The 23,344-nt window shown below is 50.3% G+C and overlaps 3 protein-coding genes across 3 annotated transcripts; all 3 read left to right on the top strand.

The window, feature by feature from the left end:
- Positions 1-3,753: 3,753 nt before the first annotated feature.
- On the top strand, positions 3,754-6,560 carry CALHM3 (calcium homeostasis modulator 3). Its single transcript, XM_041415534.1, has 3 exons — positions 3,754-4,040; positions 4,942-5,197; positions 6,099-6,560. Exons 1-3 carry the CDS (start codon positions 3,754-3,756, stop codon positions 6,558-6,560), a joined length of 1,005 nt encoding a protein of 334 aa, XP_041271468.1.
- A 4,221-nt stretch (positions 6,561-10,781) lies between these two features.
- On the top strand, positions 10,782-13,162 carry CALHM1 (calcium homeostasis modulator 1). Its single transcript, XM_041415533.1, has 2 exons — positions 10,782-11,330; positions 12,695-13,162. The coding sequence occupies exons 1-2, from the start codon at positions 10,782-10,784 to the stop codon at positions 13,160-13,162; spliced, it is 1,017 nt and encodes a 338-aa protein (XP_041271467.1).
- Positions 13,163-16,255: 3,093 nt separating this feature from the next.
- CALHM2 (calcium homeostasis modulator family member 2) lies at positions 16,256-21,166 on the top strand. The gene is made up of 3 exons (XM_041415616.1): positions 16,256-16,449; positions 18,212-19,196; positions 19,280-21,166. The coding sequence occupies exons 2-3, from the start codon at positions 18,654-18,656 to the stop codon at positions 19,694-19,696; spliced, it is 960 nt and encodes a 319-aa protein (XP_041271550.1). The 5' UTR covers positions 16,256-16,449; positions 18,212-18,653; the 3' UTR covers positions 19,697-21,166.
- The last annotated feature ends 2,178 nt before the right edge of the window (positions 21,167-23,344 follow it).

The following is a 23,344-nucleotide window of genomic DNA, read 5'->3' as shown; positions in this document are numbered from 1 at the left end:
AGCTGCAGAGGAACAACAAACTGGTCTGCAGGCAGGGCTGCTGGGAAAGGCCATTTACAGTGCCAATGGCCTTCACTCAAACACAAGGTGACAAATTTCCTCTAAGCCTTGAACAAGCACTAACCCTTGTCCTGTGAATAAATACAGCCAGGTGGAAGGGGTTTTCCTGTTCAGCAGCTGAGAGGTGCCCAAAACAGAGAGTGGACCACAGTCCTCCCATGGTGACCTGGGAAAGCAAGGGTGCTCCCACATCACAGGGATGGGACATTTCACCAGTGACTTACTCACCCTCCCAGTACCCAGAGAAGGGGTTCATGTGGATCCACTCAACTCTGTAAAGGGAAACTGAGGCAAGGAGCACACTGCTTGGTACCTGCTCCTTGTGGCCATACAGTGCTTGCTTTACCCAAGCACCCTACGGAGGTGGCATCCCCACGTGGCAATTAATGAGCCAAGACACTGGGGGAAAAGACACATTCAGAACTAAACTCATTTTATGGGCATGTCCTGCAGCCTGTGAATGTGCTGGGCCAGTTCTGCATCCTGATTTATCAACCAGCAGCAGAAGCACAAAAATGAGCAGGGTGATAGCTCGGTGACCTGTGGTGCTTGGGGGGTACCCTGACTGCAGCACCCATCAGAGCAGGACAGTGCCTCTAGGTAGGGGTCAGAGTTGCTGGGCATTTTCAGGTCAATAGTACAACCCCACATTTTTAACAAGGGAAAAGAACTCCTTTTTTTCTTTTTGTGTGCTTTGTGTTTGTGTGTGTGCTTTTTTTTTAAATGCCCTTACATCATCTAAGGAACAGTTGACCAAACCATGTAACAGTTTTCTAAATATATTCTGCATGAGGCACACATTCAGGACAGGAAAAAAAATCAGTCCAGGTAATTAAATAATTTGTCAGTTATAAATAATTGCCAATGGCTCCCAGTGAGGTAACCCATCACCTCCCATGCCACAGGCCAGGAATGCTCCTGCAGGAGCCCTTGGGTCCTTCCCTATTGCTGGGAAAAGTGCTCTTGGCAAAGGCCAGTTTGCTGCAGAGCAAGTTTCAGGATGGGTGAAATGTCTGCTCCTGGACACTGGCTTTCCTGTGGGAAAGATGGTCCAGTCCCAGCAGAGGAGAGGGAGACTGGAGTGTGACCTGCACTGCTGGCCTCTGCTCCCCAGCAGAACACAAGGATAGGGACTTGCTCCGGGTGTGCGCTCCCCCAGAAGCCGCACCTGCACACGTCAGCGCTGCTCCAGGCACAAAAGAAACACACCTTCCTGCTGAACTTACCCTGTTTCAAATGACCAGTTCAAATTTGGTGATGAAATCATCCTCGTCCGCAGAGCAAGAGGGACTTCTCACGCCTGTACCCACCCTCTCCTGAGGCAAAAAGCCTACAGCTGGTATTTTATGCCATAAAGGGGCAAGGCAGGCAGGCTCCCTCCTCTGCACTGTGTTCTGTAATGCTGAGGCAGAAGCAAAGGGTTGTTCAGCATGGCCCTCCAAAAGATGCACTGAGAAACAACAGCTCCCAGCATGGTTTTGGAGATTTGCTGTCAAGGAGCAGCTGCCTTCCTCTGAGGATGGTGCCCTGGAGAGCTGCAGGCAGCCTCACAGCAGGCTCAGCAGGGTGACTGCACTGCTGGGAACAGGGGCAGGTCCACTTGCTGGAGAACAGGAGATAGATTATTTTAATCCTCATTTCCTCTTCATTTTGCCCTAAGAACTGAGTAATCAAATGTGATAAATTTTGAGAAACATTTTGAACCCTTGTCCATCTCTAGCAATTTACTTACCTCAACAGGCCTTTCTCTCTTTCCCCAGGAAGCTCTGAATGTCTTCCTCTGCAAGTTCAGGAATATTCCCTTTCTTCTACAGTTCAACAACTCCATGTCTCAGCTCTGAGTCTCTGGTGACATCCCAATCACAACAGAGCACAGTGATTTCCCTGAGGCATCCTTTACCGACCTCTAACATCCAGGTCAGGAGATGGCACCTGGGAGAAGTAAAATTCTCTTGCTGATCGTCCTGTCCAGTGGATGTTTCCTACTCTTTTTACGTCTTATTTTCCTGAGCTGTAAGGAACTGTTCAGCCTTTACTATGTTTTTGCCCAGGAGAGCTAGAAAGGCAAAATGATTTTTCTAAAGTAATTGTTCTACAGAGAGTGCACAGCACTTTCTGAAGCCAAGTCAGCACATAAATGTAAACCATTAAATGAGAAACCCACTGAGTATTGCAGCAGTTGAGAACCAAGACCGGCTGCGCCCTGGCTAAAAATCAACTCTGGAGTTCAGCCAGGGGTCATGATGCCCTGTAACAGCAATGTGGAGGGGTCCTGATGTCCTATAATGGCAAAATGGAAACATGAGCTGGTTAGGCAGGGGTTTTTATTGCTGATGGATGAACATTAACAGGCAATTCACTTGCAGGTAAAGGAGAGCACAAATATGGTTGGAGCAAATGTATTTCATTAAAGTAACTGTGAGAGTTGCTGTTCAGACTGGAGGAGATGACATTCATGTGTGATTCATCTGTATGTGCCTGTGAACAAGCACAGGTACCTCCTCCCTGCTGATCCCTTCAACATGATCCCATCAAGGCAACCAGTTCTGCAGTGGGAGACAGCATGAGCAGAAACCCTAGTGCTGGCAGATAGTGAACTTCAGTGGAGATAATTCCTCTCTTTTTTAATGAAATAGTTAAAAGTAACACCCTTTTTCCCTCCCCCTTCCCCAAATGCATTTGGAAACCTGAGCTGAGAAGAAATCTGAAAGTGTTTTGAGAGGAAAGCTGGGGAGAGGAAAATTATGTTCAATATTTCAGGAGAAAAACCTCAGAACTTCCTTGTGTGTCAGTGAGTTGGATTTATCTGTAAAATGAACTTCTGAGAAAAAAAGATGATGAAGATGATAACCCAGTCCCAAAAAGAATAAAAGAACCAGCTGCTCTGATTGCATCGTGCCCTCTGATGGGGAGCCAGAAGTGCTGCAATGCAAGAGCCTGGGACATGGATGCAGTATGGTACAAATATCCCAGGATATATAGGATGCACAGCCAAGAGCAGCCTTTGCCCCCAGGTGCCATTCCAGGCTTTGAAAGCTATGGATTCTCACGTCCTCTTGACTAGAGGGTTGGTTCTTTCAGCCCATTTCCATAGGGAAATCTGAGCCTGCAGCACACTCGAGCCAGGTGCTGCTCCCTGCCTTCCCCCCTGCCCCACACGGGGCTGGGGACATGCAAAGAGGAGTGGGGCAGCAGCAGGAACACAGAGGAGCTCATTTGATTTACCTGGTTTCTCCTGGGTAGTGAATCACTGAACAGGCTTCAATCAGCAGAGAGAGCAGCTCACACGCATCCACCAACGCTCTCCATGGAGAGTTACCATCTCCTGGAGGGAGGGGCCAGGCACTACTGGAGGCTGTGACTGCTCGCCGTGTGGGACAGCCCTGAAAATTAAAAACAAGGTTATAAGAAAGGCTGCAGGAGTCTGTATCCATCAGCTCACCAAGAAAAGCTACCAACTGCCCTGGAAGACAAGAACTGGGTGAGAGACAGACCTGTGAGAGCTGTGTGCCAGTGGGGAAGCCCCAGCACAGGGTGTTCCCCTAATCACAGCAGCTCTCTTCCATCCTCATCCTCCTGCTGACTGGGAGCTGAGCTGCATCCCCTGCCCTGTGGCAGCAGAAGGAGGGACAGAGGGAGCCAAGCCCCTCTGGGGGATTTCCCAGGGGGAGCATCCCTGGCCAAAAGAACACCATGGACCGTTTCCGGATGATCTTCCAGTACTTCCAGTCCAACTCGGAGTCTGTAATGAACGGGATCTGTGGGCTCTTGGCCCTGGCAAGTGTAAAGATGTACACCAGCTTGGACTTCAGCTGCCCCTGCCTGCCCCAGTACAACATGGCATATGGCTTGGGGATCATGTTTGTGCCCCCCATCATCCTCTTCCTGTGTGGCCTCATCCTCAACAGACAGTCCCTGGTGATGCTGGAGGAGTGGAGGCGACCACAGGGGCACAGGAAGAAGGACCCAGCTGTCATCAGGTGGGGTTTGCAGTGGCAGTGGCATCCCTCTTCTCACCTCCTGTTTAGCTGTCTTTCTCCATAGCTTTGATTCTCCTGGTAGATTAATTTTCTTGTAAGCTCATCTCCTGAGACCTCTCCCCATGACCCTGGAGGGGCAGGGGTATGGGAAATTACATCCAGCAGAAATTGGGGCAGGCTCGTTCCATCCCTGCTGAGGAGAGCAGGAGTGCCCCAACACCTGGGCTTATGCCACCACCCTGGGAAACTGCATTGCTGCTGCCCTGTCATGCACTCACTCTGGTTGTCTTCTGGGGCTTCCATGTGCAAAAACATCAGGCATTTCCTTTTAAATATGCAGAAGGTGTGGTGTTTTCATCACAGTCATTCTTTATCAAAAGCCTCATGGTCTCCCTCCCTTCACCTGAGTTTTTACTAATTTGTACTGGTGGAAGGGTGAGGAGAATCATATTCCATCTGTTATATGTAAAGTTTTATGCAGTACACAGGTTGGCTCAGAGAGGGTCAAGAAAGGCTGCAGAAAAAAGGGGATTTTCCAGATTGAAACTGATGAGAAAAGGAAGTCTGAATATGTAAAACAAAGGAGAGATAAAAAAGATCTGTGCATGGGAGATGTAAGGGTACAGTCAAGGCAAGCACATGGTGAGGGGACTGTGCACTGAGTGCAGGCAGCACACAGAGCCCTGCCTTGTCCTAGTGCAGGTTTCACTGAGAGGCAGAACCAACAAAGACATCCCAGAGCAGAAGAAGCATCAGTGGGAGCAATGCTAAGGGCAGGATTGGGAGTCAGTTCCCTGGGTCTGGAAAGACTGCTTGGCACAGGACAGCCTGCATTCCTCAGGGCTCTGGGTGAGGAGAAAGCTGCCAGCATTAACCCACTCCCCTCTCTCTGCTGCTCCAGGTACTTGTGTTCCTCCATCATGCAGCGAGCCATGGTTGCCCCTGTCGTCTGGATCGTAGTCACCCTCCTGGATGGCAAATGCCTGATCTGTGCTTTCAGTGGCTCCATGGATCCCCAGAAGTTTGTGGGCTTTGCCAATGTGAGCACAGAGCAGGTGCAGCAGCTGCTGGCCAAGGTGCCCTGCAAGGATGAGGAGCTCGTGAGGAACAACACGTCCCGCAGGGCAGTGTCCAGGTACCTGCGCTGCTGGTCCCAGGTGGGTCACTGCTGGCAGAGCCTCTCCTGTTGGTAAGGTGACCAGGCATGTGGCATCCTCTCCTGTTCTTCCTTGATTTGCCATCCTTTCATTGTGTCAGGCTGGGAGCAAGGCTGCTCTGTGATTCTTTTTGCCTCCAAAAGTTGCTATCCTAAGTGATAATCTCCAGTCGGGTAGGGAAAAAGTAAGAAATTATGAATGGTTTAATAGAAGAACCAGCAGCTTCTAAACCCAGATAACAAAAGGTGTTGTGTCTCCTAAAGCCCTGCTCAGTGCCAAAAGATCCTTCTAACTGCTAACCCTGCAGACAGGACCCACTGTTTTAAGGACAGTGCAAGCTTGCTCAGGAACAATAGAACAGGGCACAATGGGAAGTGGAGCCCTGACTGGCCTCAGCTCTTGGTATTGAAGTGCCAGTCAGGCATTGGGACTGGTGGAAGGTCATTGAAAACAAGCCCTTCTTTCTTATCCAAGGGAGCTGCCCAGAGTCTGGGCTGTCTTCATGCTGCAGTGGGGACTCCTGGGCCCTGGAGTCTGTAGGTGGCAGATGAAGATCACTGGAGATAAGGAAATGCCGAAGGAGAGCACTAAAGTCCCCTTTCCCTGGGGTACTCTCATGCTCATAGCAAATGCCTGTCTGCTCCAGGCAACTTTGCAATCAGTTATCCTTACTGAATGATTCATGGAAATATCCCATATTCTCTGGGAGGAAATTACAGCCACCCTCTGGGTGCAGTGTGGGGCACTGGACTACAGAGACAGATCAAAGCCAGGAGTCCAGATGCATCACATTTCCCCTCCAGCCACACAAACTCCCCATCTCTCTGATACAGGCAAAGAGCTTGTGCCTGTCCTTATGTCTGTCTTGCTCCCATTTCACTGCTTCTTTCTTATCACACAGGCACTTGGCTGGAGCATTTTGTTGATCCTGATCATAGCAGCTTTCCTTGCCCGCTGGCTCAGACCTTGCTTCAACCAGGCCACCCTCCTGCAGGCACGTCACTGGAGCAACTACATTGACATTGAACAAAAGATTTTTGAGGAAACCTGCTGCGAGCACAGCCGGCTCTTTGCTCACAAATGCATCCTCCACTTCTTCGAAAGCATGAGGCAAGAGATCAAACTGCACAGCTTCAGCTTGCCTAGGGAGGGAGAGGGGGCTGAAGGAGGGGAAGGTCTTCTCCAGGGTATCACAGATCGGGACCAGGTGAACAAACTTCTGAAAACGTGGTACTATGAGAAACCTCCCCTGGATGTCAGCCAGGCACACCAGAGGCATCCCCTGGTGCAAGAGAGATCCCCTCTGCCCTGGGCAGACAAGGCCAGCACCCACTCCAAATTTCCCCAGCTCTCCAATGTGTAAAGGGGGCTTTGTCCTGCAGGTGCAGAAGGAGCATTGCCAAACCTCTGCACAAAGCAAGCACAGCGGGCAGATGACAGTGGTGCTCATACCTTCCTCCAGACCTCCAACATCAAAAGCTCTGCTCCAGGGCCTGCCTAGCAAAACCTCCAAAGTCAGCTAGTTCTGAGGGTCCAGGGGTCCCAGATGCAGCCACTGTTAATGACATTTCTCAGCCAAGGGTCCTTGGGGCACTTTTGTCATATCAAAGAGTTTGCACTTTCTTACATCTGTGATAAAAGTGTTCTGGCTTGAGGAAGGATTTAACCATGGCAGCAGCATCTGGCTGCATACACAAACCACACACACACAGAGGTGTGAGGAGCTCCTGCCCATTCCAGTGAAACCTGGTTCAAAGGGTTATCAGAGCTGACACAGAAATTATTTAATTGGCAACTCTCTTAATACCACACCAACATATTTACTCAAAAAGGCAAAACCACCTCCTATGTCTTCCCATCTGCTGAGAGCTCTGGCTACCCCAGCCCAGCTGCCAAACTGTTCTGCCTTCCTCTCACAACTCATCAATACTTCCATGCATTTTAAAAAATGAAATATGGCAACACACTGAAATTCATGGAGCAGCATAACTTTAACTGAAGACACCTCTGAATAAGGATTGGATTGGGTTGGATTTGCAGAAGGAGCAGGAGATGGAGGCTTTGCAAAACACAACCACGGGGCTATGCTGGGGGTTAGGTAGCTGCTGTAAGCACTGGTGCTAAGCCATGGAAGGGACACACTGACTCTGCCTGAGAAGTCTGAGCACAGATTTTAAAATGCTCCCCTGCTAGATTTGAGTAAAAACTGACCTATCCAGAGGATCATCCTTACAACACCTTGCAACACCTATTTGGGCATTTCCATCCATAGTTTTAAAACTGTTTGAATGTAACCTTACCTCTGAGCCTTTGATGATATTTTCTTTCTCACCTTCTTTTTCCAGCCCCCATTGTACATAGTGCCAGTCTGACTGGTACTTCTGTCCAGCATTGCTGCTTGGATGCATTAAAGTCTTTACTGCAAACTAACCCAGAACAGACACATCTGTTCCTCCAGGCTGAACCTCACACTGATGCCCACTTTGTCTCTTGGAGGGAGAGGTGCAACATGGAGGGGCTGGGGGGAGGTGGGAGTGAAGAAGAAATATCTCCTTGGGCATGCATGGATAGATGGGGCAAGCAAGGCTTCCAGGAGGAAAGAAGAGGGTGGGATAGGAGCAGAGGAACCTGCCACCACATTGGAACTAAATTCAAAATGAGGGATCAAAATAAAAATATTAATCTCCCAAACTGACTTGTCAAGCTGCTGGCAGGTGGGTCACCTCCTGCCCAGGATGTTTGTATGCACAGGCCAGAGAATGAGGAGGTATTGGGAGACAAAATAACTCCATAGCCCACCCATGAGCAGCTGCACCCCTTTGCCCACTGAGGCCCAGTCAGGAGATGCAGGGTGCAGAGGGATGGGCTGCAGAGCTTTTCTTATTTGCATAGCAAAATCAGATCTGGATGAATCCCTGAGCTCCGTTGTATATGCTGGGAGAGTGCACAGAGCCAGCTGTGGCCCATGCTGGTAGAGAAAAACACAGTGGTCTTGTCCCCGGGAGCTCTTTAGATCCAGGGAGCTCCTGAGCTCTTCTTTGAAATCAGCATTGCACCTTGAATTGTGTCTCTGGTTTACTTTTGTCAGACATGACATCACAAATCTGAGGCTGCAGCTCAGTTTGGACTCACCATTCCACACTAGTCAAATTGGGTATTTTCCTAACATGCTCAGAGCTGAGGTCTGCAGCTCCATTTCCATGCTGCTTTCCATGTTCTCAGGTTTTAAGTCATCCCAGTGTGGCCACAAAATATGAAAGGCTAAAAGGGGGAAGAGGAACAGATTTGTTATCTGCACCAGGGGGGAGAAAACAGAAGGGTTTAAGGGTGCTGCCATAGATTTTGTAGGTCTACAAAAGTTAACGTGCTGCTGGGAGAGTTTTTCCATTTACACAGAAGAAAACATTGATTTTGAGGGTGATGGAAAGGACTGCCCAGAATGTCTATGGCACCTCCATCTATGGAAATATTCACATCCTGATTATATGTGAGCCTGAACATGCTTGTGCAGAGAGTGGTGGGTGCACCAAAAAATCTCCAGAGGTCTCTTCCCACCAGGTCTGTTAAGAGTGTGTGCCCTCCTGTGGGAGTTGGGACAGAGAGGGTCATTCACAAACTTTAGCAGCTGTCTGTCTCTCAGGGCTGTTGTGATGCCTGACCTGCAGATATGTCCAGCATCCTTAGGGACCCTCACCTGCCAAGAGCCTGTGAAACAGTAGAGCTGACTGCAAAGACAGCTTCCCCAGTTGCTTCCTAAACTCTTCTGATGGGAGTTGTTACTGTTTTCACATCCCTCCTTTCTATATCCTACACTGACTGGGACTTGCAAAGCCCCCCTCAACTCCACACCTTGGAGTCTGTCTTGGTGTGCAGGTGCAGGAACAAGTCCAGGGAGGAAATTTGGCATGTACCATCGCTTTCAGGACAGGGTTTCCAGAGCACAAATAAGTTGGGATTTGGGAGGAATCATCAGCTCTGCCTTCCCTTGCAAGTCACTTAGAGTGAACTTTCTGTTGGGAAGCTCATGAAAACAAAGTCCTTCCTAACAAGGCAGCATGGAAAGAAAGACCCAGGCATTGTCTTCTGTGGGCTCTTTTTTGATTCCCACTGACCTATTGCTGGCTTCAGTGAGAACTGTAGTGCTGTACACCAAGCAGGCTCAGGCCCTTCATTCATGTTTAATAAAAGGCAGGGTTTTCCTGGAGATCAAAAAGCTCTCAGCTTTTTACAGGGTTGATTCACGCAGGCTTTGATGTGAACTGCCCTTCAAAAAGCCACTTGTCAGGTGAATAGAGAAGCCAGTCTGAGCTCTAAGCTAGCAACACAATAGGCCTCATCAATATTCATGCCGCAAATCTCTTCCCATTTGATGAGATCATGCAATTAGCCTCTCCACAGCAGGCAGAGCTAAGACTGCTCAGGTATTACCTGTGCTCTGTGCTCACCTCTTGGTGGCATCTCAGGGTGAGCTCAGCATAATCAGCTGAGCCCAGGACTGCTGCAGGGCAGAGTAATGGTCGCTGACTAATGGTAAAAAAGCCTGGTCTGGCTTCCTAGCTGAGCTCTGACACACTGCAAAACTTTGGGGGAAAGTACCTCTCTTGTGTCTTCCGTGTGGCACCCACCTATGTACAGCTTCCCTTGGTGACACATCCCACAGCCACCACTGCAGTCACACTGGTGCCCAATCAGATCCTCACGTCAACAGCTCAGGTGGTGCCAGGACAGGAACAACTGAGCAATTGCCACCACCTGTTTTACAGACACTTGTATTCCCCCATATTTTGGCCATCTTGAGGGAGCAACTGAGTGCGCCAAGGCTGCTTTGTGAACTGGGAACTGAGACTCAGGAGAGCACCATCAACACCATCCATTCTTTTAGATTTGTGCTGTAGAAGCCAAGCCCTGCCTAACTGTTACCTCTCCTTCCTCTGCTTTTCTTTGCCTTTTCCCTTCCCTCTGCTGAATAAAAAAGAAGAGTTATTTTCCAGTGAAGCAGGTCCAGAATTAGGGGCTAGCAGACCTGCAAGGTACTTTCCTCAGGTGCAGCTGAGGCAAGGCAGGCACACGGAGGGAAGGGGGAAGCTCTGGATTCCAGTTTTTCCGTGTGTGCTAGCACTGCAGAGGCGGGGTGTCCCGTTCAGTCCTGGGAGGAGCACCCACCCCCTGCATTTGCAAACAGGTTCACAGAGGCCAATCAGCCAACTCTGCCCAGGGCACAAAGTGATCTGGGGAGGACACAGCCATGGTAACACCTGCACCCTCCAGCAAAGAGAGTTGGTGGTGGGAGACTGCAGAAATGGGGATGTGGAGAAGCATGAAATCAGGTTTTGCAAACCAGAAACAACCTAGGTCCCAGATCCAAAGGGCAGCAGGAAGCAAACTCTAAACTTCTGTAGGCAGCAAAATCATCAGAAAAAAAAAGTTAATTTTCTGCTTTAAATAGTGGGGTTGTAAGAGTGCATGAATGAAACAGTGGACTGCACAGAAACTTAGTGATGCCATCTTTGAAGAGGAGATCTGAAAGAATGAAATAGACTGAAGCCACAGCTTGGACCCTGGCAGGGGAAGGAATCAGGCGAAGATGGACAAGTTTCGGATGATCTTCCAGTTCTTCCAGTCCAACCAGGAGTCCTTCATGAATGGCATCTGTGGGATCATGGCCCTTGCCAGCACCCAGATGTACTCAGCCTTTGATTTCAACTGCCCCTGCCTGCCACACTACAACCTGGCCTACGGGCTGGGCATCCTCCTGGTGCCCCCGTTCATCTTGTTCCTGCTGGGTTTTGTGCTGAACAACAACATCTCCATGCTGGCAGAGGAGTGGCGGCGGCCGCAGGGCCGGCGGGGGAAGGACCCGGCCGTGCTGCGCTACATGTTCTGCTCCATGGCGCAGCGGGCCATGATCGCCCCCGCGGTCTGGGTGTCCGTGACACTGCTGGACGGCAAGTGCATCACCTGTGCCTTCTGCACCTCGGTGCCCGTGGAGAGCCTGGGCAATGCCAGCCACCCCCGCCTCTCCCAGGGGGAGATACAGCGGGTCCTCGCCCGAATCCCCTGCAAGGAGATCTACAATGGGCAGCAGCTCATTGCCAACGAAGTGGCCGTCAGGTACCTGCGCTGCATCTCACAGGTAAGAGGCACCGTGGCTGTGCTCTCACTGGTGGCTTGGGGTTAGGCACTGCCAGCCTGAGCTCTGCCCTCAACAGGATGTCCTTTTGAAATCAAGCTGCAGCAGGAGAGACTGGTGATTTTTCAGAGGTGTAAGGTGTTCAGACTCAGCTCTGTGGGGTTATGCCTCCAGTGTGGTGCAGAGGCTGTAGCTGCAGGTCATCCTGATAATTGGTCCCCTCTCCTGCCTGGGCAGCCCAGGGTTGCAGAGCAGTGACAGCCAAACCACCTGCATGTATTTATTCAGAGCAAGCTCAGAAGGGGCTGAGATGGACCTTACTCAGTGGCTGGTAGGTTGTCACCCTCTCCAATAACCCATCAGTTGCTCTTGTTTCTTAGTACAACATAGGCAAGCAACGGGGCAATAACCATCTATGCCACTTGTCTCTGCCGCTGCATGGGAGCAGGGTGTGTTTATTAGCCATCCCAGGGAACCACAAATGAAGAAGTGCCACTAACCACTTGTCCTGTGCTTAATTCCTCTCATGCCCTCTGCTCCTGGCCATGCTGGAGACAGGATTGTCTGAAACACCTGTCACTCATGCACTCCCATTTATAAGCAGACCTTCTGCCTGACCTCCTTAGGGCAGACAGGAATGATTATCCCCTTTAAGAGAAATGGAGCTGCAGGGACTTCAAAGACACAAAGCAGATTTTCCTGGGCAGACCCCAACTGGAAACCATCAGGAGTTGAAAAACAAGAGGCCCCACATAGAACCTCCCCGAGTGCTCTTTTAGGGGGCTGCACTTCCAGGAGAGTTGAACGTCACGAGCTCTGCCAGTACAGCCTGGAGGCAACCTGAGCCAAGACCGATGGTGAACAAGACAGACTGGTCCTGGCTCTGTCCTCATCTCACCCTCCCTGTCAGACTCCATTAACAGGGGAGCTTTCACTGCTGCCCACTCACAGCACATGTTACTAAGTTCAGCTTGGAAAAAGAGTTAAAACAGCTGCATAAACCAGGGAGTATCTGGGACAATACTGCAAGTCAGAGGACGCAGGCTATCCTAGACCTAGGTGAGGCACTGTCATATCGGAGGCAGGACCAAGGGCTGGGCACAGGATTCAGCCCTGGTGTTATTTATGGTCAGTGCCTGCTGATGCTCTACAAGGCAAGAAGAAAGAGGTGCTGCCTATGTGGATGCACTGAAAAAATATTCAGTGCAAATGGTTCGTAGGGCCTCCTCACCCAGTTTTGCAGTGTAAACACAGCCAAATGTCAAACAGCCCAAAGTGGAGTCAGGCTTGTTCGCAGACAAGGGGGGTTCTGCTGGGCATGTGCTCTGCCTGCCTGTGACAGCTCTGGTTCCCCTTCATCCCTGCAGGCTCTGGGCTGGTGCTTTGTGCTGCTGATGACCACCCTGGCTTTCTTGGTCAGATCGCTTCGGCCTTGCTTCAGCCAGGCTGCCTTCCTGAAGAGCAGATACTGGTCCCACTACATCGACATCGAGCGCAAGCTGTTCGATGAGACGTGTGCGGAGCACGCCAGGAGCTTTGCCAAGGTCTGCATCCAGCAGTTCTTTGAGGGCATGAGCACAGACCTGGTGGCTGCTCGCTGTCACCTGCCCAGGAAAGCCCCTGCCGACGCAGGGGAAGCTGCCGAGAAGCTCCTGGGCATCACCGACCAGGGCACCATGAACATGGCCCTGAAGAGCTGGCACAGATGCAAGCCCCCACTGCACCTCCACCCACCTGCCCTTCCCACTGGAAACAGCTGGGCAGGAGAAGGGCAGCCCCCCACGCACCCCTCTGCACCCCAAAAGGAGACAGCTGCCTACTACAGCTGGGTGTGAGGGCCCACGGGGCTGTGCAGAGGCAGGATCACGTTTTTGTGAGATGGGCTGCAGAGAGGGCAGAAGGCCGGGCACAGGCAAGGGCCGGTGCCACAGCAGCTGCAGGGGAACAGGCACCCAATGGGCTCAGTGTGATCCCATCTGCTCCCATCTGCTCTCACATCCAGTCCCACAGCACCGGTGATTCAGGGAGCAAGTTTTATGCCACGAAGGATAATTTTGCAAGGTCATAAAGGACAAGCCCCAGGGATGCTGAAGGGTGCAATGTGGCAGCCAGATGTCCCACACCGCTGAGCACCAGGTTTGTGTTGTGGCAGTTGCCAAGACAGACACTACCAGATGTGTAAAACTTCCTCTCTTTCATGACGTGCTCAGCATTGAGCAGTGCATGTGGGTTTAGGCAGTATTAAAAATCCTCTGGTGGGGAAGCAAGCTGAGAGTGCCCCTTCCTTCTGCCAAGTTGTGAAACCCTAAAAGATCACATTACCCCTCCACACACTACATCCCCACAGACACAAAGGTCCTAATTTAAGAAAAGCCTTAAAAGAAATTTGACCAAAGCAATGAGCTAGTGAAGAGACATCCCATATGGCACTACATGTGACAGAAACAGCATGGTTGGTGTTACAGGCACCATTATATGAGGATTCCACAGAGATGCTCCTTGAGGGAAGTGTCCAGACAAGGAGAGCAGCTAGCATTCAGCAGCAGGGAGTGGAGAGGGGGCCAGGCCAACACCCTGCCACAAATCTGCTTCAGGACAATTTGTTCTTACAATTTTTCCTGTATCTCTCCCTGACACAAAGAATGTTGATAAAAACCCACCTGGGTGTTTGTTTAAGGAGCGAAATAAATAATTTAGGCTTAACATTCAAGCTCTGTGCTCAAACACCAGGATTTATAAAAGCTATTTACAAAAGCCGTTGGTGTTTCTTTACTTGGATGCAATGAAAAGGACTGGAAGAGCCCCTAGGCCAAGCCTGAGGTGCTGAGGCTGTGTGAGTTGAAGAGTTTTGCCAGTGCATGGCCACCAGCAGTACCAGCCCAGGCCCTCAGAGGAGAAGCTGGGAAGTCACCACCAACATTACACAATACAAGGTGGCTGCCCACTTCCATAGAAACACAGGATGACAGGATGCAGGCCCTTGAGGTGACCATGGAAATCACAGCCCAGGAGAGTGCTTCCCAGTGGCCCTGATTTTATTACAAATATGCAGAAGGCAAACCCCTTTTGAGGGATGAGTTTTAGCCCTGCCATGTCCCTTCCGAGATGTTCATCCACTTGAAATTTCTGCTGCGGTGTTCTTGTTCAAACAACTTATTATGAGTAACTGAAGTGACTGTCATTTGCATAAACCTTAATTATCAGTGTGTAACTCCACAGAAGCTTTCGGGAGAAGAGAACAAAGGACCAAAGTGATGAGGAAATTCTCCTGGCTGCTGTGAGTGCATCTTGGCAAGACCATAGTCAAGGGCAGGCTGAATCTGGCCAGCTCCCAGGAGAAAGGAGCGTGACATAGCTTTGTCATTAATCTTCACACCCAAACTTTAATTAATGCACCTGCCCAGAAATTAATAGGCACAAAACCTGATTTACAAAGCAAAGGAGATTAAAAGATAAAGGTGGTTTCAACTCCTATTATTTGCAGTTCAGTACTGTTTGTGGCTCACTGAGAAAGGCGTGCTCAGAGTCCACCATGATGGTGTGCAGCACAGAGGGATGGCGGGCTCCACGGCACATCCATTAAGGTATCAAAATAATTAGATGCATTTGCAATGAGAAACTCTTGGACTTTTAACTAAGATTTTTAGGATTAGAGCTTTGCCCCATGCAGCAAACTGAGCAGCTGCTGAGTCCTCGGGCAGGTTCTCCTCTCCATGCTTGAATTTGGGGACATTGCTCACTCCCAAGGGAGCCCAACACAGCCCCTGGGATTTCAGCCAGGCTGTGGTCCCAGTGCTGATCCCACTTCGTTGCAGTGCTCTGAGCATGCCCCCACCAAGCCAGCCGGTGAGCCAGCCCCAGGCAAGCACCGCGGGTGTGGGAGTGCCGAGGGATGCACCGCACCCAAACAACTGGGAGCTGCAAAAACCCGCCCGGGGACCCCAGATCTGGAGGTAGGAAAGAAGATGGTCCAAAATACCCAATGGCTGAACTGCCGGCGCTGGGCTGAGCCTAAATTTGCTCCGAGACAAGGCGAACGTGGGTGTTGCTGAAGATTTGCCTGTGCTGAAGACATTCTCTGGGAAGGGCTGAGTTTAACGCCAGGGACAAGACAGCAAGCAGGGTGGGGAAGGAGGATGTGAGCGTCCGGCCTCTGCAACAGGCTGGGCAGGAGCTGGAGCTGAGGGACAGATGGCGGAGAGGAGGGAGCAAAGAGAAAGCGAGGCGCTCTCGGCTGCCGCGCAGGCATTGCTCAAGCAGAGGAAACAGTGAGCAGAAAAGTTGAGCCAGGCAGGAATGCACCATGCTCGCCAAAAATCAGGCTGGGCCCAGCCCTGCACACATGGCCCCCAAGCCTGGTCAGCCCCCAGCCTGCTCGGTCCCACCTGGGGGAAAGCAGAACCTGATACCCCACAGAGCCTGTGATGCCCCGAAAACCCACCCAGGCAGGCGCCTTCCCGCTGGCTCAGCCGGCTCCCGTGTGCTAAAACAGAAGTTTCTGTCCCTCCTCATGGGACCATGGGCTTCTCCTGCGCTGTCCCTGCCTGCTTGGTGTGGCTCCATCAGCATCACAGCATCCCCGGGGGACGATGGGGGCTTCATCCAAGCCCCAGGCTGGGGGGATTCACCATTTCCCCTGTGCACCCCTCCGAGGCGCCTCATCGCTGCCGTTCTCCAGGCAAACTCCCGGCCATCCCAGCCAGCCACTGCACATCTGCATCATGAGTCTGAGAAAGCACAATGTGCTTTTTCCAGTGACTCATTCTCTCAGCTTTTCATTTCCTTTTTTTTTTCTTCTTAAAGGCACAACCTCAGCTGTGCACAGAGCAGAAGCCAAGCGCCTGCTCTTTGCCCCACCCAAGCTCAGAGCCTGAGAACAGCCTCCTCCCTCTTCCCAAAAACCAACAGCGGAGAGCATGTTTCAAACTGAATAAGGAAGCCTTCTCAAACTGTTAAGGCTGTTTTCAAAAGCTTCCACTTCGCCCATCAGACCAGCCTTGGCTTCATCCCAACTCCTGCACAGCCCTGTGTGCTGCTGGAAACCCCCCACAACCAGAGCCTGAGCGAAAAAACACAGGAAGGGCTGAGAAGGCTCCAGAACTGGTTTCAACAACTTTTTCAAGTAAGTGACTTAATTTTGTCTTGCTTTCATATATACTTTGGGGAAAGACACAGAAGCTCTTAAAAACTTACCTGCTGCAAACAACTTCTCCCCTTCTCCCCAGCCCTCTCTCCCAGACCATAACTACCAAGCAGAGGAAGGGTAACCTCTAAACGGCCAACACTTCTCTTTGCCAGCTCCTCAGATTTTTGCTTTGCCACTTGCCAGGCTCTGTCAGGAAGATTATAGGGCTGTGTTTATCAGGGCTGTTTTTGGGTAACTAACAACAAATGCTTGAACTAGAGCAAGTTTGTGGGCTTGGCATCTGGCTGCAAACGTGGAGTTCCACCAAGCATGGAGATGGAGGCCTGGCTCCTCATCACGTAGTGGCAGTTTTCAGCTGGTCTGTCTCCTTTGCAGAGGGAGTTTTGCATATGGAAAACTGGGAAGCTGCAGGAAGACATTAAGGGCTGTTTACATTTTAACTCAGCAATATCACAGCGTGACTTTAGAGGGATTGCCAGGGATTAGACACAGCAAAGAACTGAGCCAAAATTCCTGCCCCTGTTCCCCACCTGTGCCCCATGGAGAAAGGGAGTAAACCAGGATATGTTGAGCAGCAGATGAACTGAGGCAGAGTAGTGATTTAAAGCACAGCATAAGAGCAAGCCTTGTGCAAAACACCACAAGGATTAAAGTATCTTTGTCTCTTCTGCCTGAATGTCCTGGAAGTCTTGTGCCTGCAGTTGGGGTGGCCCAGGGAAGACTTTGAGGCAGGCCTGTGGGCCATGGCTCCCAGGTAGCCCCAGATGTGTGCTGGCACTTCCAGCACAGTGCAAGCTGCCAGAGACGGTTGGTTGGGCACCAGGTCCTTCCTGTCTCCAGCAAACCCTGGTGACAGCAGTTCCTCTGAGGCCAGCGTGTTTTGTCACGGGTGAGGGTTCCCAGAGCTTGCAAGGTGCTTCAGGCATCCTGAAGAGAAACTCTGTGGGGATGCAGCACTGATGGAAAGTCAGCTGAGAAATTAATTTAATCCAGCTTGGAGATAGGATGGGGGAACAGATGTCGCTGCAGAGATACAATCCCCAGTTATTTCCCTGCCCTTAAAAAAATCAGGGAACGTGCATTTCCCTGCTTGGCCCCAAGTGCCTGCGGCCCTGTCAGCGGGGTATAACACAGGCAAAGGGCACCAAAGAGCATCTCTGGCACTGAGGCTGCAGTTTGAGTGGCTCAGTCTCACAGCAGCAATTAAGAGGCTGAGCTGGGACTGCAGGCCAGGACAGGGAGTACGATTGTATCAATCAGCTACAGGATGGGAGATCATCCTGCCATACCTAATCCTAGCAAAAGCTCACACATAATTGCTGTCCCAGCTTTGTGAGCATTTGGTGTTTGTATCCTGGGACATCAGGACAAGCTTTCCCAGAAAGCCACTTCTCTTGCTGGTATGAACAGCCCCCAAGCATCCCTTCACCCTTCTCAGCAAAGGCTGCTCCCGCCTGGGCCTCCCATGCCGCATTTCTGTGCTCCCAAATCTGCTGGGATGTCTCACAGCACCCCTTGCTGCCTTCCTCACATACCTGCGTCTATTCATAAGTATTAACTCATCAGCTCTAAAGAGGGAGGCAAAAGCCACACAGAACACCTTCAAAGCAGCAGAACCCCAGCACTGATGTGCCACATACACTGGGCTAGTGTGAGTCAGTTCAGAGCTGGGGACACGTCCTAGTGCCAGTGCTCTGGTCCAGTTTTCCCAGTAACATGGTGTCCTCCTTCATTGCAGGTTTGGGTGATCATCAAGAGTTCGCCAGTGATGCTGACAGTAATTGCCTCTGTGAGAGGTGACTAAGACCAAACACAAGGAAAGAGAACAAACGTGCAATTTAGAGGGACAGAAAGGTATGTCCCACCTGTCATCTTTGCTGTAGTGAAGCTTTTGGAGGACTTAGAGGGAAACTAAAATGGCTGAGGTTTCACATATTGCTTAGGCAAAATCCCTTTTCAGACACTTTTTGAAGTATCCCTGGTATCAGCAACCAGCTCCAGAGGCTCTCACCTCCAGGTGGGAGGAAGGGACATCAGTAAAGGTGTCTTGCTCCTGGAACGACTCCTTGCACCTCAGCTAGCACCAGGCCATTTCATCCCCCACTGGAGTGTTCCTCAGTGCTGGGGGCTGAGCCAGCACAGCCCCCACTGCAGCACACACCTCTCAGCCCTCCGACGAGATGGCCGCCCTCATTGCTGAGAACTTCCGCTTCCTCTCCTTGTTCTTCAAGAGCAAAGATGTGATGATTTTCAATGGTTTGGTGGCATTGGGCACAGTGGGGAGCGAGGAGCTCTTCTCAGTTGTTGCCTTCCACTGCCCCTGCTCCCCTGCCCGCAACTACATCTATGGGCTGGCTGCCATCGGTGTCCCGGCCCTGGCCCTCTTCCTCATTGGTGTCATCTGGAACAATCACACCTGGAACCTGGTGGCCGAGTGCCACAAGCGTGGCACCAAGAACTTCTCCGCTGCTGCCACCTTCCTCCTCTTCGGCTCCATCATGGGCCGAGCGTCTGTGGCACCCATCACTTGGTCGGTCATCTCGCTGCTGCGAGGGGAAGCTTACATCTGTGCCCTCAGCGAGTTTGTCAAGCCATCCTCCCTGGACAAGTTTCCAGCTGAGTACGGGGCCGAAGTGCTGGCCAAGTTCCCCTGTAGAGACGTCCCGGCAAACCTCACCAAGTTCAGGGACGAGGTGACACGGAGGCTGAGATACGAGTCCCAGGTAGGCACACCAGGGAGAAGGCCACAGGGAGTGGGTAAGACCGCCTTGCCGTGTCCTAACGCAGCCTCTCTCTTCTCTCCCAGCTCTTCGGCTGGCTGCTCATCGGCATTGTTGCGGTCCTGGTTTTCCTCACCAAGTGCCTGAAGCACTGCTGCTCGCCGCTGAGCTACCGGCAGGAGGCCTACTGGGCCCAGTACCGCTCCAACGAGGACAAGCTCTTCCGACGCACGGCCGAGGTCCACTCCAGGATCCTGGCAGCCAAGAATGTGAAACAATTCTTTGGCTTTGTGGCACTGGACAAGGAGGAGAAGGAGCTGGTGCAGGAGTTCCCGGTGGAGGGCGTCCAGCCGAGCCCCCAGTGGAATGCCATCACAGGTGTCTACATCTACCGAGAGAACAAGGGCTTTCCCCTCTACAGCCGCCTCCACAAATGGGCCAAAGGGGTGGAAGGGAACGGGCCAACCCCAGAAGGCCACGAACTGCTGTTTTTAGCTTCCTAAGACAGATGTGCACCAGCAGCGCTTCCCCAGACTGCCTGGCAGGCCTTCCAGTACCCGTGCTCAGCTGAGGGATGCACTGGGAAAATTCCTCCCAGAAGGATTACTTCTGTCAGCAGGTAAACAGGAATCGACAGCCTCAAGGCAGGGACTGATAAGCAATACCCTGAGCTGGGGAACCCCTCCCTCAGAGACAACAGTCTCACTGCTGCTCCCAGAGACACAGGGGAGCAAAGAGCAGATGCAGCCCTTACCTCCAGGCTGCCAGTGCAGCCCACTACCTGACACACCAGCAGAAGCCTTGGGGAGCTAGAGATGGGCACATCTCTCACTGTGACTCGTGCAGTCCCACTCGTCTCCCCTACAGCAAGGCTAGCCCCAGCCATCCCATACCTATTTGTTTTATTGACATTGGTATATTCTTACATACTTGTGTGATGCCTGTTACACAGGCAGGTCCCAGAGCACTTTGCAGACTTTACAGTGCAGGTAAAAGGAAGCAGTGGGTAAATTCCTGAGGCAAGGATGCAATAGCATTTGGGAAGGAATGGGTCAGTAATAGCCACACACCAAATAAGTGAGAGACTAAAGCAGGAGGAATCACCAATATTCCTGGTATTCAGAAAGGCACTCTGTAATTACCAAGTTGAAATTTGGGTAAGACACCAAACTCCCTTTGTTCTTACTAAAGTGCCTGGCAATCTCTAATGAGCCCAAATGGTCACCACCATGAGTTTATAAACCCAGAGGAGACACCATCAGCAGAACAGCTTTGGGGCAAGGTAGCAAGGTGGAGACTGAGAGGAATCAGTACCCACAGCACTGTCTGCATCTCATTGCATTTGTCATCCAACCATCAGATGAGAGTCCTTTGTTTGGGTTACAAGCTGCAGGATGACCTCAACCAGAATTAGCTTTACAAAAATGTATGTATATACATACAGTGTATATACCAAGTAACTGTGGTTAGTCAGTTGTATTAATGGAGCATCTTCCTCAGAGGGCAAGGGGATGAGAAAGCTGACAGCCCAAAGAGCACATTACATTCATCCATCTGCTGCACTGGGACTGCAGCCCTGCAGCAACAAGGGGAGAGCAGGAACAGAATGGGGGAGCAGCCCTCTCCCTACAAATCTACCACTGAATTTTCTAAAAGTCTTTCCACTGCCTTAATTGGCCCCTGGAGCATGTCTCTTTTATGGACTTGGCCCAGAAAGGTGTAAAATTACTATCCTCACCAGGACACTGTGTGACTATGGCTTCAAGGCTGCTCCTCTGGCATTGCAGTCCCTTTTCTCCCAGGGGTCAATCCTATCCACACTGTTTAAAGAGCTGGCATGACAGAGAAGTTTGGTTTTCCTACTTGAACTGTTTTGTTATAGATACAACTTCCTTTTACACTGTGTCATTTATCAAAAAGCCTTAAGTTGTTCAAAAAACAGCCCAAACCCACAAAACTCAGAGGGGCTTACACACAAGGAGATTTGAAATAAATTATTAAATGAGTTATTTTTCATTGACTTCTGAGTTTTTTTCAGGGGGTATAAAAGGCATAATTTAACATTCTCTTTGAACTCAAGGACTGGGAACTTGTTTTTTCTTTCTATTAAAGATTCAGATCCTCTCCTATCCAGATCATCCTAGGATGTTTCAAAGCATTACCACATATTACAAGTTAGTAACATGGCTTTTTAGTTATGCTTGCAGTGAGTAGCACAAATCTTGTATATCAGGATACAGAATTGCAGCAAAGGAGAGAAAATTATTTAAAAAACTTTCGACAAGTATGGTGTCTTGCAAGAAAGAGGTGCAGGCTATTCCCTCACATAAAGAGGCTGGAACACCGCTTAATGGGCGAGGCATCCCAGGATCCCTGCTCAGCTTCTCCACTGATTTGCTTTGCATTTGCGGGAAGGCTCTCAGCTTCACCATCAACTAATGCACAGAAATAATCAGATGGAAGTTAAATTAAATTGCATTAACTTGAGATGAAAGGGAGCTCATTTGCATTTCTTCTCGCTGGCCCTCGAGTGCAAACATGCAGATGCACATGCCACCCCCACACAGCCAGCAGACACAAGGTAACTTGCTGAAACAAAGCAGAGTTCCTCTTACTTCCTTTATTTCCCTCACCTTCCTCCTTGATAGTCCTAATTATTCCTTTGAACCACCTCCACTCTGGTTCCTTCTCTTCCCCTTTCCTCCTTTGAAGGAAAGGGGCAAGACACGTAATGCTTGAGAATGGATTTGTATCCTAAGAATAAACCATGAGCACAAACCATCTTTTGTTCTGTTGACATCCCTTCTCTCCTGTATTAAATCCACTTTCTTTCCATCGGCTGGGACAGGCTAGGGGCTTGTCCAACATGTCTGTTTTCCCTCCCTCTTGTTGGAGAGGCATGTTTGAGTGGACAGCTGTCAGTGAGGAGTGGAGCAAGACATTACACTCAGAAATTTGTTTGCAATTGCAGAGATTTGTTTTTTCTCCTCTCTGCTATCCTGAGCGTGGTCTCCACTGAGACAGTCCCAGGCTTCTGCCTCTCCTGGCACATCATCACCCTCAGGAATATATCCCTGCTGCTCCTGTCATCCAGTGTCCCCCAATGACAATGCTGAGGTGAGGAACATTAACCCAGATTGGTAATGTTTGTTTTACACACAAGCACAAGCAGCCAGGTTAGATTTTTCACTGAAATGCCAAGAGCAAAATTGAGTCACCCATCTCCCCTGGCAAGCTGGATCACACAAGCTGGGAGCTCACACCCCCTGCTTTTCCTCCAGGGACCAATAATAATCCCGTCACAGAACAGCCCACAGGTCACAGCTCCCAGCAGCAAGATGGGTTCAAACCAGGCTTCTCCAGTACAGAGAATTATACACAGGTCTTTCACCTCTCCTGCCTACTACAGACACTATAACAGCCCCAGTAGTGAAGAAGAAACAATACCTCTGAGGGATCTTGGTTTCTATTGCAACGCTTATTTACATGTTCTATTATGCAACTAATTAAACCAAAAGAAAGAGCCACCATCATTGAAGCTGTGTTCTTTAAAAAAGGCAGCAGTTGCTACTGGATGTTGCAATCAGCCTCCTCCACTACAAGACCATTAAGCAAAATCTGAGTACAGCACCCTGCTCTCCCTGGGGGCAAGAAGTGAAATTACTTGTTTCTGGATCCCAAAGGACTTGGGAATGAAATAGATGCTGAATCATCCAGCCTTGCCAGCACTGGGCATTCACAGAGGCAGAAGAGCTGGGTCCTGCAAAGCTCTGGTTTTGAGTTTAGAGTACCTACAATGAGTAAGACGCTTCAAGTTTGGTATTTCAAAGCTAGGGTCTACACTGGATACTCACATCTGTTGGCATACCCTGTTTTCCCCTTGCCTTGAGTTCTTCCTCTGTAAAACACTGGGCTAATCATATCCACATCTCAGTGGAAAGTTAGAGGAATACAGAATTGTAAGGATATGGACCATAAGGCACTGACATCAGCGGCAGCTTTTTTAAGTACCCAAAATACCTGGCTTTTTCCAAGCAGAAGGTTACATTAGGGTAACTTTTTCAGCATTGAAAAAACACTCTTTTCTTTTACTTAAGTGATTGCTCTTAAGAGACAATGATTACTGAAAATCACTATTTTTTCTGTCATCA

This window comes from Onychostruthus taczanowskii, unplaced genomic scaffold (assembly GCF_017590055.1).
Source record: "Onychostruthus taczanowskii isolate IOZ18803 unplaced genomic scaffold, ASM1759005v1 scaffold5, whole genome shotgun sequence".
NCBI classification, from domain to species: Eukaryota; Metazoa; Chordata; class Aves; order Passeriformes; family Passeridae; genus Onychostruthus; species Onychostruthus taczanowskii.
This window is presented reverse-complemented; position numbering and strand designations above follow the sequence as displayed.

Bases quoted from the DNA above. Each gene is read 5' to 3' on its own strand.
- CALHM3 (XM_041415534.1), top strand. From the start codon at position 3,754: ATGGACCGTTTCCGGATGATCTTCCAGTACTTCCAGTCCAACTCGGAG. The intron at 4,041-4,941 runs GTGGGGTTTGCA...CTGCTGCTCCAG, and splicing joins AAGGACCCAGCTGTCATCAG to GTACTTGTGTTCCTCCATCA. The intron at 5,198-6,098 runs GTGGGTCACTGC...CTTATCACACAG, and splicing joins ACCTGCGCTGCTGGTCCCAG to GCACTTGGCTGGAGCATTTT.
- CALHM1 (XM_041415533.1), top strand. From the start codon at position 10,782: ATGGACAAGTTTCGGATGATCTTCCAGTTCTTCCAGTCCAACCAGGAG. The intron at 11,331-12,694 runs GTAAGAGGCACC...TCATCCCTGCAG, and splicing joins ACCTGCGCTGCATCTCACAG to GCTCTGGGCTGGTGCTTTGT.
- CALHM2 (XM_041415616.1), top strand. From the start codon at position 18,654: ATGGCCGCCCTCATTGCTGAGAACTTCCGCTTCCTCTCCTTGTTCTTC. The intron at 19,197-19,279 runs GTAGGCACACCA...CTTCTCTCCCAG, and splicing joins GGCTGAGATACGAGTCCCAG to CTCTTCGGCTGGCTGCTCAT.